At 41.8% G+C, this 14,859-nt stretch overlaps 1 protein-coding gene and 1 non-coding gene across 6 annotated transcripts in view; one reads left to right on the top strand and one right to left on the bottom strand.

The window, feature by feature from the left end:
• Positions 1-14,807, bottom strand: part of RAB3IL1 (RAB3A interacting protein like 1) — a 48,910-nt gene extending 34,103 nt beyond the window's left edge. The window contains exon 1 of one of the 5 annotated variants that reach the window (XM_054524247.2): positions 14,225-14,807. In XM_054524247.2, coding sequence (XP_054380222.1) covers positions 14,225-14,253 — 29 coding nt within the window. In that variant the 5' untranslated portion in view covers positions 14,254-14,807. Of the gene's footprint in view, positions 1-9,512; positions 9,635-14,224 lie in introns of those variants that run through there. The other 4 variants (XM_054524248.2, XM_063728099.1, XM_063728097.1 and 1 more) reach the window with 4 other exon arrangements.
• On the top strand, positions 6,639-6,745 carry LOC112135570 (U6 spliceosomal RNA). The gene has a single exon (XR_002916836.1). It is a non-coding gene; the product is annotated as a U6 spliceosomal RNA (small nuclear RNA).
• Positions 14,808-14,859: the final 52 nt, after the last annotated feature.

Raw genomic sequence — 14,859 nt, 5'->3', positions numbered from 1 at the left:
TCTAGCATAACACTGGAGATTTATTCTCTGGAGAAGGCAAAACAGAAGGTCTTTGGGCCAGTAGCTGAATAAGGGGGTTAAGTGATTGTATACACACTGAAATCGGAGACCTCCAACCCTCTTATCTCACTGGTCAGCCAAAGTGGCAACTCACTCAGTCGCCAGGAGGGTAAAGACAGACTTTTACCCTCCAGACAGCCCCTCTATGGGACTCTGGCCAACTCAAGAAGAGAGATCTAAGACGAATGTTACCCAACAAAATATCCATCCAGCTCAAAGTCAACATGATTGCCATCAGTTTTTAAGATCTCGCTCTTAATAATGAGCAATCAAGGATTATTAGACAACTAAGGAGAACCTCTACCTTAAGAGAGACCAAACCCAGTAAGCAGAGAAAAAGCAACTTGCAGGAAACAGAGACTGTAGGAAAAAGAAGAAGAGGAGGTGAAGAGGAGGAGGAGGAGAAGGAAGGCAAGGAGGAGGAAGAAGGAGAGGCATTAATAACCTCAGGATGAGAAAAGAAGGTATTGCATTCATGAAATAATAACCTGATTCTATGAAAGTAAACATTCACAGAACAACAAAAACTACTGGAAAATAATATATTTTTTAAAAGCATGATGGTAGAAAAGAAAACAACGAGTAAGGTTGGAAGACACAGTTGAGGGAATATCCCTCAGAAAGAAAGAAATGGAAAATAGTGAAAAGATTAGAAAAGTAGAGAATCAATTTAGGAGATTCAATGTCTGAATAAAGAAGCAACAGAAGAAAATGAAGGGGGTAGGCCGGGCGCGGTGGCTCAAGCCTGTAATCCCAGTACTTTGGGAGGCCGAGGCGGGCGGATCATGAGGTCAGGAGATCGAGACCATCCTGGCTAACACGATGAAACCTCGTCTCTACTAAAAATACAAAAAATTAGCTGGGTGTGGTGGCGGGTGCCTATAGTCCCAGCTACTCGGGAGGCTGAGGCAGAAGAATGGCGTGAACCCAGGAGGCGGAGCTTGCAGTGAGCCGAGATCTCACCACTGCACTCCAGCCTGGGTGACAAAGCGAGACTCTGTCTCAAAAAAAAAAAAAAAAAAGAAAAAGAAAATTAAGGGGGTAAAGCATCAAATAAATAATTCAAGATTATTTCCCAAAACTGAAGTATATGAGTTTTCAAATTGAAAAAGGCCACCTTAGCTGGACATGGTGGCTCACATCTGTAATCCCAGCACTTTGGGATTCTGGTTTTTAAAAAAATTAGTGTTATACTGTAAGATTTTTTATTTGCTTATATCAGTCTTCAAAAACATCCACTTTAATAGTTCATTCATTCAGCAGTTATTTGTTTGGTATTTCTTTGCCTGACAGTCACTCTTCCAGGCACTGGGTGTACAGCAATGAGCAAAACAAGGCCCTGCCCTATGAGGTTTACATTCTAAGCTTTATAGGGCTTACAATATAATAAAAGACATTACAAAGAAATAAAAGACATAAATAAAAGAGAAAGCAAAGACATAAATAGAGAATAGTGATAAAATCTTCTAGAACTTTTTTAACTCAACATTATGTCCAAGACATACCTTATTTTATGTAACTATAGTTCATTCATTTTTTTTTTTTGAGACGGAGTCTCGCTCTATCGCCCAGGCTGGAGTGCAGTGGCACAATCTCAGTTCACTGCAACCTCTGCCTCTGGGTTCAAGCAATTCTCCTGCCTCAGCCTCCTGAGTAGCTAGGATTACAGGCTTGCGCTAACCATGCCCAGCTAATTTTTGTATTTTTAGTTGAGATGGGGTTTCACCATGTTGGCCAGGCTGGTCTCAAACTCCTGACCTTGTGACCTGCCTGCCTCAGCCTCCCAAAGTGCTGGGATTACAGGCGTGAGCCACCATGCCTGGCCAGTTCATTCATTTTTATTGCTGTATAATATTCCATGATAGGACCATAACTGTGGTAGGATAAAAATGGCCTCTCAAAGATATTGAATCCTAATCTTTGAAAACTGTAAATGTTACCTTATATGAAAACAGAGTCTGTAAAGATGTGATTAAGTTAAGGACCGTGAGATGGGGAGATTATTCCAAATTATTGGAGTAGACCCTAAATGCAATCACATGTATCCTCATAAGAGGGAGGCAGAAAGAGATCTGACACAGACAAAAGAGGAAAAGGCACAAGATGGAGGAGTGATGTGGCCAAAAGCCAAGGAGTGCTGGCAGCCACCAGGAGCTGAAAGAGACAAGAAATGGTTTCTCACTTGGAGCCTCCAGAGGGAGCATAGATCTACTGACATCTTGCTTTAGGCCCAGTAATACTGATTTTGGACATCCTGGCCTCCAGAATGGTGAGAAAATAAGTTTCTGTTGTTTAGAGTCACATAGTTTGTGATAATTTGTTACAATTATCATTAAAAAAAGTAATGCAGATTTTGGAACCAAGAGTGGAGTGCTGCTGTAACCAAAACCTAAAAATGTGGAGGTAGCTTTGGAATTGGGTAATGAGTAGAGATGAAGAATTTTGGGGAGCATGACAGAAAAAGCCTAGGTTTTCTTGAACAGATTGTTAGTAGAAATATGGATATTGGCTGGGTGTGGTGGCTCACACCAACATGGCAAAACCCTGTCTCTACTAAAAATACAAAAATTAGCTGGGCATAGTGGTGTGTGGCCTGTAGTCCTAGCTACTAGGGAGGCTGAGGCAGGAGAATCACTTGAACCCAAGAGGTGCAGGTGGCAGTGAGCCAAGATCACGCCACTGCACCCCAGCCTGGGTAACAGAGCAAGACCTTGTCTCAAAAAAAAAAAAAAAAAAAAAAGAAAAGAAAAGAAAAAGAAAGATGGATATTAAGGCTCTACCAGTGAGGACTCAGAACAAAATGAATAAAATGTTACTAGAAACTGAAGGAGATGAGATCCCTGTTCTATAGAGGTAGAAAGTCTAGCTATACTTTGTCCTACAGTTGCATGGAAAGCAGAATTTGTGAGTGATGCACTTGAATATTTAGTAGAGATGATTTCCAAGCAAAAGAGATGGGATCTTCTTTTGTCATCCAGGTTGGAGTGCAGTGGCACAATCCTAGCTCACTGCATCCTCAAACTCCTGGGCTCAAGTGATCCTCCTACCTCAGCCTCCCAAAATGCTGGAATTACAAGTGTGAGCCACTGTGTCTGGCCTGAGTAAATATATACATACACACACACATATACACATATGTGTGTGTGTGTGTGTGTGTATGTATATATATATATATATTCTATGCCTAAAGAAAAGGATCAGATTTCAGTGCAAATGGTATAGTAGAAAACTTCAAAAGTCCCTAAGGGCTTTGAAAATCTCCTACATAGTCCAGGGAATAGAGGTGCACATGCGTGCCTAGGGCGGGGTGCATGCTCAGAAAGGACCTGAAGGGGTCCTAAATTCCCACCTCTACCTGATCTTCAGGCTCTCTGTAAGCAGAAGACAAAGGTTAAGGCACAGTTGTAAATTGCCTGGCTTAGAGTTGAAGGTATGTGCCAACACACATACAGAGCCCATCTGCAAAGACTGGAAGATTTTTATCACTGTTCTAGGTATTTAAGAAAATCTCTGTCAAGTGATTAGCTGATCACTAAGCAATGAAACAAAGACTTTAGTGGATATACACAAGAAAAAATACAGACCTTACAAAATTAGTTCAGAAAAGTCACCAAAAAACAAAACAAAACAAAACAAAAACAACCCAACAAGTACTACAAGCCTCAATAACAAACTCTGGGGTACTGGGGGATTTCAGATTTGATTTCCAGAGTTGCTACATTTAAATATTAAAAATGTCCAGTTTCAAACAAAAATTATGACACATTCAAAGAAATAAGAGAGCATAGTTTATGTGTGGGGAAAAATAAATTAATAGAAACTGTTAGGTCAGGCACGGTGACTCACGCTTGTAATCTCAGCACTTTGGGAGGCCATGAATCATGAGGTCAGGGGTTCAAGACCAGCCTGGCCAAGATGCTGAAACCCCATCTCTACTAAAAATACAAAAATTAGCTGGGCATGGTGGCACGCATCTGTAATCCCAGCTACTTGGGACGCTGAGGCAGGAGAATCGCTTGAACCTGTGTGGCAGAGGTTGCAGTGAGCTGAGATTGAGCCACTGCACTCCAGCCTGGGTGACAGAGCAAGACTCTGTCTCAAAAAAAAAAAAAAAGGAAATGGTTTCTGAGGAAGCACAGACATTAGACTTTATAGATAGACTTTAAAAACAACTATTTTATTGTATTAATTAATTAATTTTTTTTGAGATGGAGTCTTGTTTTGTCACCCAGGCTGGAGTGCAGGGGCACTATCTCAGCTAACTGCAACTCCCACCTCCCAGGTTCAAGTGACTCTACTGCCTCAGCCTCCCAAATAGCTGGGATTATAGGCACCTATCACTATGCCTGGCTAATTTTTGTATTTTTAGTAGAGATGGGGTTTCACTATGTTGGCCAGGCTGGTCTCAAACTCCTGGCCTCAGGTGATCCACCTACCTTGGCCTCCCAAAGTGCTGGGATTACAGGAGTGAGCCGCCACACCTGGCCTAAATCAACTATTTTAAATCTATTCAAAACCTAAAGGAAACCATGAGAACTATATCTCACTAAATATAGAGTATAAATAAAGATAAATTATAAAAAGAAAACAAACGGAAATCCTGGAGTTTTAGGTATAAGCCAAGAGGAACATTTTAAAAAAAAAGAAAAAAGAGAAAAAGAAATTCTGGAGTTGAAGAGTATAATAACTGAAATAAAAATTCGCTAGAGGAGCTCAATATAGATTAGAGCAGGCAAAAGAAACAATCAGCACACTTGAAGATAAGTCCATTGAGATTAACAATCTGAGAAACAAGAATGGAGAAAAACAAACGGAGTTTAAGAGACCCATGGAATACCATCAAGCATAACAACATATGCATAATGAAAGTCCCAGATGGAGAGGAGGCAGAGAAAGAAGAAGACAGAATATTTGAAGAAATAATGGCCCAAAACTTCCAAAATGTAATGGAAGACTCAGTCTTCACATTCAATAAGCCTAATGAATCCCAAGTAGGATAAACACAAAGAGATCAAAACCAAGATACATTAGAATCAAACTATTGAAAGACAAAGATAAAAAGAGAATCTTGATTTTTGTTGTTGTTGTTGTCGTTTTGAGACAGAATCTCACTTTGTTGTCCAGGCTGGAGCGCAGTGGCACGATCTCAGCTCACTGTAACATCTGCCTCCTCCATGCCTGACTAATTTTTGTATATTTAGTGGAGACGGGGTTTTGCCATGTTGACCAAGCTGGTCTCAAACTCCTTACCTTAAGTGATCCACCCACCTCGACCTCCCAAAGTGCTGGGATCACAGGCTTAAGCCACCATTCCCTGCCTGAAGAGAGAATCTTGAAAACAACAAGAGAAAAGTGACTCATCACATATAAGCTAATCTCAATAAGATTAACAGTTTATTTCTCATCAGAAACCATGGGGGCCAGATAGTGGGATGATAATATTCAGAAAATGCTGAAACAAACAAACAAAAGAGGATTAAGATTTCTATATCTATCTATATATAACTAAGATTTCTATATCTGGCAAAGCTATCCTTTAGGAAAAAAAGGAGAACTCAAGACATCTTCAGATAAACTAAAGTTGAGAGAGTTTGTCACTAGTAGACCTGCCCTATAAGAGATGCTAAAGGGAGCTGTTCAGGTTGCTACTAAAGGACACTAGATAGCAACTCAAAACCACATGAAGAAATAAAGAACAACATTAAAATAAATACATTTAGGTAAATATACATAGATAAATATAAAACTTAGTATTACTGTATTTTTAGTTTAAACTCCTCTTTTTTCCCTTATATAATTTAAATACATCTACAATAACCATAAATCTATGTTGATGGGCATGCAAGCCATAAAAATGTAATTTCTGACAATAAAAACATGAAAGGTAGGGGATGAAGCTGTAGAGGTGCAAAGATTTTGTATGCTATTGAAACTAAGTTGGTATTAATTAGAATTAGATTGTTAAATATTATTATTTAAATTTTTTGTTGTAGTTGCTGTTTTTGAGACCAGGTCTTGCTCTGTTGCTTGGGCTGGAGTGCAGTGTTGCGATTATGGCTCACTGCAGCCATGAACTCCTGGACTCAAGTGATCCTCCCACCTCAGCCTCTGAGTAGCTGGGACTACAGGTGCACATCACCACATCTGGCTAATTTTGGGGGGGGGTGTGCGGCTAGATATGGGGTCTTTCTTTATTACCCAGGCCGGTCTCAAACTCCTGACCTTAAGCAATCCTCCTACCTCAGCCTCCCAAAGTGGTAGGGCTTGAGCCACCCTGCCCAGCCAAATTGTTCAATATCCCAGACAACCACTAAGAAAATAACTAAAAGAAAAGAAAAGAAGGGAATCAAAAGAAAAAAAGAGGATCAAAATGGGGCACTAGAAAATATTTAACACGATAGAAGGCAATAATGAAGGAATTGAGGAACAAAAAAACAAAAATATATAATGCATATAAAAAATAGCAAAATGGGAATAAATCCTTATCAGTAATTACATTAACTGTAAATGGATTGAATTATCCAATTGAAAGGCAGAGATTAGTAGAATTGATTTTTTTTTAAAAAAAACATGATCCAGTGCTCACTTCAGCAATACATACACTAAAATTGGAATGATACAGAGAAGATCAGCGTGGCCCCTGCGCAAGGTTGACATGCAAATTTGTGAAGATTTCCATTATAAAATAAAAAAATAAAAAAAACCCCACATTATCCAACTATATATGCTGTCTACAAGAGCTTCCCTTTAGCTCAAATGACCCAAATTGTTGAAAGTGAAAGGATGGAAGATATTCCAGGCTAGGGGCAGTGACTCACACCTGTAATTCCAGCCCTTTGGTAGGCTGAAGTGGGAGGATTTCTTGAGGCCAGGAGTTCAAGACCAGCCTGGGCAACAAAGTTATGCTATCTACTAAAAAAAAAACACCTGGTATGGTGGCACACACCTGTAGTTCCCAGCTACTTAGGAACCTAAGGTGGGAGGATGGATCCCTTCGGCCCAGGAGTTTGAGGCTGCAGCCACTGCACTCCAGCTTGAGTGACAAGGGACTCTGTATCTAAATTTATATATTCCATGAAAACTAACAAGAAGAGGGCTGGAGTGGATATCCTAATATTATAAAAAATAGACCTTAAGGCAAAAATTGTTACAAAGGACAAAGAGAAACATTTTGTAATGATAAAAGACTCAATTCATCAAGAAGATATAACAATTGTATATTTCACCTAACAGCAGAGTCCTCAAAGTATTTGAAGCAAAAATGGACAGAATTCAAAGCAGAAACAGGCCAGCAAGAATAGCCGGAAATATCGGCCGAGCACAGTGGCTCACCCTTCTAATCCCAGCACTTTGGGAGGCTGAGGTGGGCAGATCACCTGAGGTCAGGAATTTGAGACCAGCCTGTCCAACATAGTAAAACCCTGTCTCTACTAAACATACAAAATTTAGCTGGGCATGGCGGTGCGTGCCTGTAATCCCAGCTACTTGGGAGGCTGAGGCAGGAGGATGGCTTGAACCTGGGAGGCGGAGGTTGCGGTGAGCCGAGATCATGCTACTGCACTCCAGCCTGGTGACAGAGCAAGACTCTGTCTCAAAAAATAAAAAAAAAAAAAAATAAACAAAATAGAAAGAATAGTTGGAAACGTCAATACTTCACTTTCAATAATGGCTAGAACTACACACTAGATAAGGACATAGAAGACTTGAACAGTGCTAACTCTACCCAACCATAGCAGAATATACATTCTTCTCAAAGTATACATAAAACATTCCCCAGGATAGACCATATGTTAGACCACAAAATAAGTCTTAATAAATTTTAAAGGATTGAAATCATACAAATTATCTTTCTGACCACAAGGGAATGAAATTAGAAATAACAGAATTAAAAGTGAAAAATTCACAAATATGTGGGAATTAAGCAACACACTCTTAACTGCCCCATGGATCAAAGAAAAAAATCACAAGAGAAATTAGATGAGATGAATAAAAGTGAAAATACAGCGTACCAAAACTTATCGAATACAGCAAAAGCAGTACTCAAAGGGAAATTTATAGCTGTAAAAACCTACATCAAAGAGAAGAAAGATCTTCAATTAATAACCTAAACTGCCAATTTAAGGAACTAGAAAAAGTAGAATAAACTAAACCCAAAACAAGCAAAAGAAAGTAAAGAATAAAAATTAAGAGTGGAGATAAATGAAATAGAAAAGAGAAAAACAACAGAAAGAATCAATGAAAACAAAAGTTGATTCTCCAAAAAGATCAAGAAAATTGATGAAACTTTAGACTGACCAAAAAAAAAAAAAGAAGACTCAAATTACTAAAGTTAGGAATAAGGCTGGGGTGGCTCACGCCTGTAATCTGAGCACTTTTGGAGGCCAATGCGGGGGAATTGCTTGAGCTCAGGAGTTCAAGACCAACTTGGGCAACATAGGGAAACCTTGTCTCTGCTAAAAATAAAATATTAAAAAATTAGCCAGGTGTGGTGGCACATGTCTGTAGTCACAGTTATTCGAGAGGCTGAGGCAGGAGGATTACTTGAGTCCAGGAGATTGAGGCTGCAGTGAACTATGATCTTGCCACTGCACTCCAGCCTGGGCAACAGAGTGAGACCCTGTCTCAAAAAAAAAAGGAATGAAAGTAGAAAAATTACTACTAGCTGGACATAGTGTCTCGTGCCTGTAGTCCTAGCTACTGGGGAGGTTGAGGCAGGAGGATTGCCTTGAGCCCAGGAGTTCAAAGCTGCAGTGAGCTATGATCGTACCACTTCTCTCCATCCTGGGTGATAGAGCAAGATGCTGTCTCTAAAGTAAATACATAGGCCGGGCGCAGTGGCTCACGCCTGTAATCCCAGCACTTTGGGAAGCCGAGGCTGGCAGATCACCTGAGGTCGGGAGTTCGAGACCAGCCTGACCAACATGGAGAAACCCTGTCTCCACTAAAAATACAAAATTAGCCGACCATACTGGTGCATGCCTGTAATCCCAGCTACCCAGGAGGCTGAGGCAGGAGAATCACTTGAACCTGGGAGGTGGAGGTTGCGGTGAGCCGAGATCATGCCATTGCATTCCAGCCTGGGCAACCAAGAGTGAAACTCCGTCTCAAAAAAAAAAAAAAGTAAATACATAAATGAATGAATAAAAATTAAAAATAAAAATGTGGCCAGGCGTAGTGGTTATGCCTGTAATCCTGGCATTTTGGGAGGCCAAGGCGAGAGGATTCCTTGAGCCCAGGAGTTCGAGACCAGCCTGGGCAAGATGGTGAGACTCTATCTCTACAAAAAGTTTAAAAGTTAGGCTGGGCGTGGTGGCTCACGCCTGTAATCCCAGCACTTTGGGAGGATGAGGTGGGCGGATCACTTGTCAGGGGTTTGAGACCAGCCTGGGCAATGTGGTGAAACCTTGTCTCTACTAAAAATACAAAAATTAGTGGGGCATGGTGGCACTTACCTATAGTCCCAGCTACTCAGGAGGCTGAGGCAGGAGAATGGCTTGAACCCGGGAGGTGGAGGTTGCAGTGAGCCGAGAATGCACCACTGCACTCCAGCCTGGGCAACACAGTAAGATTCCATCTCAAAAAAAAAAAAAAAGTAAAAATTAGCCAGGCACTGTGGCACGTGCCTGTAATCCCAGCTACTTGGGAGGCTGAGGCGGGAGGCTCCCTTTAGCCTAAGAATTCAAGGTGGCAGTGAGCTATGATCACACAGCTGCACTCCAGCCTGGGTGATAAAGTGAGATTCTGTTTCTATAAATAAATAAATAAATAAATAATAAAATAAATAAAACATTTTAAAAAGAAAAACTACTACCAACCTTACAGATACAGAAAGAATTATAGAAGAACACTATGAAAAATTGTATGACAACAAATTAGATAACCTAGATTAAATGAACAAATGCCTAGAAACCAAAACTTCCTCAAGAAGAAACAGAAAACCTGAATAGACCTCAAACACAAGATTGAATCAGTAATCAAAAAACTTCCAATAGAGAAACGATTAGGAGCAAATAAAGAATAAACACCAATCCTCAAACTGTTCCAAAAAATAGAGAAGAATATACTTCATAACCCATTCTCTCGTGCCAGTATTATCCTAAAACTAAAGCCAGACAATATCTCACAAGGAAAGAAATATACAGACCAGGCCAGGCGCGGTGGCCTGTAATCCCAGCACTTTGGGAGGCTGAGGCGGGTGTATCACGAGGTCAGGAGATCGAGACCATCCTGGCTAACGTGGTGAAACCCCATCTCTACTAAAAATACAAAAAATTACCCAGGTGTGGTGGCGGGCACCTGTAGTCCCAGCTACTCGGGAAGCTGAGGCAGGAGAATGGCGTGAACCCGGGAGGCGGAGCTTGCAGTGAGCCAAGATGGCACCACTGCACTCCAGCCTGGGCAGCAGAGCAAGACTCTGTCTCAAAAAAAAAAAAGAAGAAGAAGGAATATACGGACCAATATCCCTTATGAATATAGATGCAAATATCCTCAACCAAATACTAGCAAATCCAATCCAGCAACGTGTTAAAAAGATTATACATCGTGTCCATGTGGGATTTATCATGGGAATGCAAGCAAGGTAGTTGAACATATGAAAATCAGTGTAAAGGCCAGGCATGGTGGCTCATGCCTGTAATCTTAGCACTTTGCGAGGCCTAGGCGGGCAGATCACTTGAGGTCAGAAGTTCGAGACCAGCCTGGCCAGCATGGAGAAACCCCGCCTCTACTAAAAATACAAAAATTAGCCAGGCATGGTGGCGTGCACCTGTAATCCCAACTACTTGGGAGGCTGAGGCAGGAGAATCACTTGAAACCAGAAGGTGGAGGTTGCAGTGAGCCATGATTGCACCATGGCACTCCAGCCTAGGCAACAAGAGCGAAACTCCGTCTCAAAACAAAGAAACAGACAAACAGACAAACAAAAAACACCGGAGCTCAAACAATTTTCCCTACTTGGCCTCCCCAAATGCTGGGATGACATGCATGAACCACTGCACCTGGCAAACTGTGACATGATCTTATGTGTAGTAAACCCTAAAGAATCCGCACAAAAACTATTACAGCTAGTAAAGAAATTCAGCAAAGTTACAGGATACAAGATTAATATACAAAAATCAGCCGTATCTCTATACATTAGCAATAAACAATCTGAAAATAAAATTAAGAAAATAATGCCATTTACAAAATGGAATTTTATTCTTATTAAAAGGAATAAGAGACTTAGGAATATTTTTAACCAAGAAGATGCAAGACTTGTACACTGAAAACCCTACGACAGTGGTGAATGAAACTAAAGAAGACCTAAATAAATGAAAAGACATCCTATGTTCATGGATTGGAAGACTTGATATTGTAAAGATGACTAAGTGATCTACAGACTCAGTGTAATCCCCATCAAAATTCCAACTGCGTTTTTTGCAGAAATGGGCAAGGCGATCCTAAAATTCACATGGAATTGCAATGGACCCCAAATAGCTAAAACCATCTTGAAAAAGAACAAAGTTGGAGAACTTACACTTCCTGGTTTCGAAATTTCTATGTAACTACATAATTAAAACAATGCAATATTGAAGTGACATATAGCTCAACAGAATAGAATTGATAGTCCAGAAATAAACCCATATATGTATTATCAATTGATTTTCAACATGTATGCCAAGACAAGTCAATAGGAAAGAATATGCTTTTTAACAAATATACATGGACACCTGGATAGCTACATGCAAAAGAAGAAAGTTGGACCTTTACCTCAAATGATATATAAAAATTAACTCAAAATAGGTCAAATTCCTAAATGTAAGAACTAAAGTGATAAAATTTTTAGAAGAAAACATAGGGGTAAATCTTCATGACCTTGGATTTGACAGGGTCAAAATTTATCTAAACTAAAATTTTAATGTTTAAAATTCAAAATGAATTTAAAACTTTTATGCATCAAGGAACCTCTTCAAGAAAGTAAAAAAGATGATCTACAGAATGGGAGAAAATATTTGTAAATCACATGCTTGATAATGGTCTAGTATCCAGAATATATAAATAATTCTAACAACGACAAGAAGGCAAACAATCCAACTGAAAAAATGGGCAAAAGACTTGGATAGACATTTCTCCAATGAGGATAAACAAATAGCCAATAAGCACATGAGAAGATGCTTAACATCGTTTGCCATCTGGGAAATGAGAATCAAAACCACAATGAGATACCACTGCACATCTACTAGGATGGCTTTAGCATCAATAAATATGTAAACACTACATACATAAGTGGAAGAGGTGAATTTTACGGGACACGGATTGCACCTCAATATTAAAATTATAAAAAAAAGACTGGAAGGAAATACATCAAAATGATAAACTTGTTTGGGAGTTTGTTTTGTTTTGTTTTGTTTTAAACTGCTCTGTAGTTTCCTAATTGTTTATAACAAGCATTTAGTCCTTTTGAAGTGTAAGCGATAATCTCAAATCTCTCATAATTGTATAAAGCAGGCATACATGAATCTTCCTCTCCTCCCTCTGTCCCTCCTTCAAAATGAATTAAAAACTTTTGTGCATCAAGGAACCTCCTCAACAAAGTAAAAAAGACGACCTACAGATTGGGGTCCTCCCTCCCTTCTTCCCTTCCTTCCCTTCCTTCCCTTCCTTCCTTTCTTTCCCTTCCTTCCCTCCTTCCTTCCTTCCTTTGTTGAGACAGGGTCTTGCTCTGTCACCCAGTCTGGACTGCAGTTCTGAGCTGGTGTGATCATAGCTCACTGCAGCCTCAAACTCCTGGGCTCAAGCAATCTTCCGACCTCAGCCTCCCAAAATGCAGGGATTATATGTGTGAGCCACTGCACCAGGGCAGATTCTGCATTGGAAACAAGCTTCCAAATGATGTAACTGGGCCCCAGACCTCAGTTTGAGAAGCCAGGTTCTAGAAGTCAGCAGCAGGAAGAAATGGACAGATTAAGCAAATCAGCAAAGCAGAGGGACCACAGAAAAAAGGACGATGCTCCCGGGCCCCTCCCCCGGGACATATTTACACTAAAAATTATTCACTTTTCTATCTGAAGTTTTTATTTGCCCGACTGTCCTGTAGTTGTTTTGTCAGGATGTCATCTAATGTTTGTTTTTGTTTTTGACACGGAGTTTCGCTCTTGTCAACCAAGCTGGAGTACAATGGTACGATCTTGGCTCACTGCAACCTCTGTCTCCCGGGTTCAAGTGATTCTCCTGCCTCAGCCTCTTCGAGTAGCTGGGATTACAGGCATGCGCCACCATGCCTGGCTAATTATTTTTGTATTTTTAGTAGAGATGGGATTTCGCCATGTTGGCCAGGCTGGTCTTGAATTCCTGACCTCAGGTGATTCACCCGCCTCAGCCTCCCAAAGTGCTGGGATTACAGGCAGGAGCCACCACGCCTGGCGTGGCCTGGCCTGTAGTTTTATTTGCTAAGTCTGGTAGCCCTAGCATGGGTGGAGACGGCTGTAGCTGTGGAAGCCCAACCAGCCCGCATCTGAGGCAGGGAAAGGCAGCTAAGGCAGCCTGCTGTCAGCCCATTGACCTGAAAGATAGTGGCCAAATGTGGCTTACTCCTCATCCAGCCTACCCTTGTGCCGTCCTCCCCCACATCCATCCACCATGATAGATGGATGACCCTTCTTCCCCAGGGGTTGTTTTGATGATTAGATGACATTTCTAAAGAGCGCTTAGTGCACTGCCTGACACCTGGTAAGTGGTCAAGATGTTTCTACTATTCTTTTCCTCTCATGTGGCCACCGCAGCGCTAAGCACGGTCGGTCAGCATTCAGTGCTCGTCGTGGAAGCGAACCACAGGAGCATCCTGGAGCAGCGGGGAGATGCTGCACTCACCTAGACAGGCAGCCTACTGTGACTTCAGGCAAGTCATTTTCCTTCTCTATACTTCAGTTTCTTTGTCTGCAAAATGAGCAGCTGGACGAGAAACTTACCATTCTTTCACAGCACATCAAACTCAACATGCCCATTTGAGCTGAAGACACTGAGGCTACTCACTGGGTGTGAACCTTTGACAGCATCCAGGCCCTGCACAGTTGTCTAGGAGAAGCCTGACCCATGATGTCCTTTCCGCTACTCACCTGCTACAAGCCCCAGTTCTGAGCTGGAGGGATGGGGGTGGGTGGAAGGTGGATAGTGGTCAGTGCCTCACCTGGCCGGCTGCAGCCTGGCAGAGTCCATGGGGGACCTCACAGCACAGTGGATCCTCTTGCCTCGTGTCTCTAGTTGGTCCAGCTCTGGTCTATTCCATGCTATTCCGTTGTCATGGGCAGGACTGGGTTTGATGAAGTTGGACCTAGGTGTATCCCAGCCTCTCCTGCCTTTCCTGGTTTCTGTCGTCTTTCTGTGGTGCCCAGGGCTTATGTTTCCATCTCTTTGAATGTTGAGTTTACTCCGCCCTTCAGGGATCAGGGCTGCCTGAGCTCAGGGTGGAGGTGCTGTTGTCTGTCTGGCTTCTGGGCCCTGGACTGGCAGTGTCCCCCAGCAACCCGTGCAGCTATGCCAAGCCCCCTCCTTTTCTTTCTTGGCTTCTGCCCTATTTGTTCTGTGACTGGCCCAAGAGAGGGGTGTGGGCTGGCAGGTGTCCCACATAAAGCCTGGAGGCAGCATCCAGGCCTGGCTGACTTACCCCGGGGCCCCCTGACCACTGCCCCCAGCCAAGCTGGGTCTCCTTCTTCCTGCCCAGCTGAGGCAGGGCCTAGAAGGGCACCGTGGCAGGCCCTCTGTGATGCTCCTGTTGCCATGGTAATCCTAGGTGAGAAGGCCATAGCATTCTGTGTCTGGCAC

The sequence above is a fragment of the Pongo abelii genome, chromosome 9 (genome assembly GCF_028885655.2).
Source record: "Pongo abelii isolate AG06213 chromosome 9, NHGRI_mPonAbe1-v2.0_pri, whole genome shotgun sequence".
Classification (NCBI taxonomy): domain Eukaryota; kingdom Metazoa; phylum Chordata; class Mammalia; order Primates; family Hominidae; genus Pongo; species Pongo abelii.
Note: the sequence above shows the minus strand (reverse complement) of the source record. Positions and strands in the feature narration are given on the sequence as shown.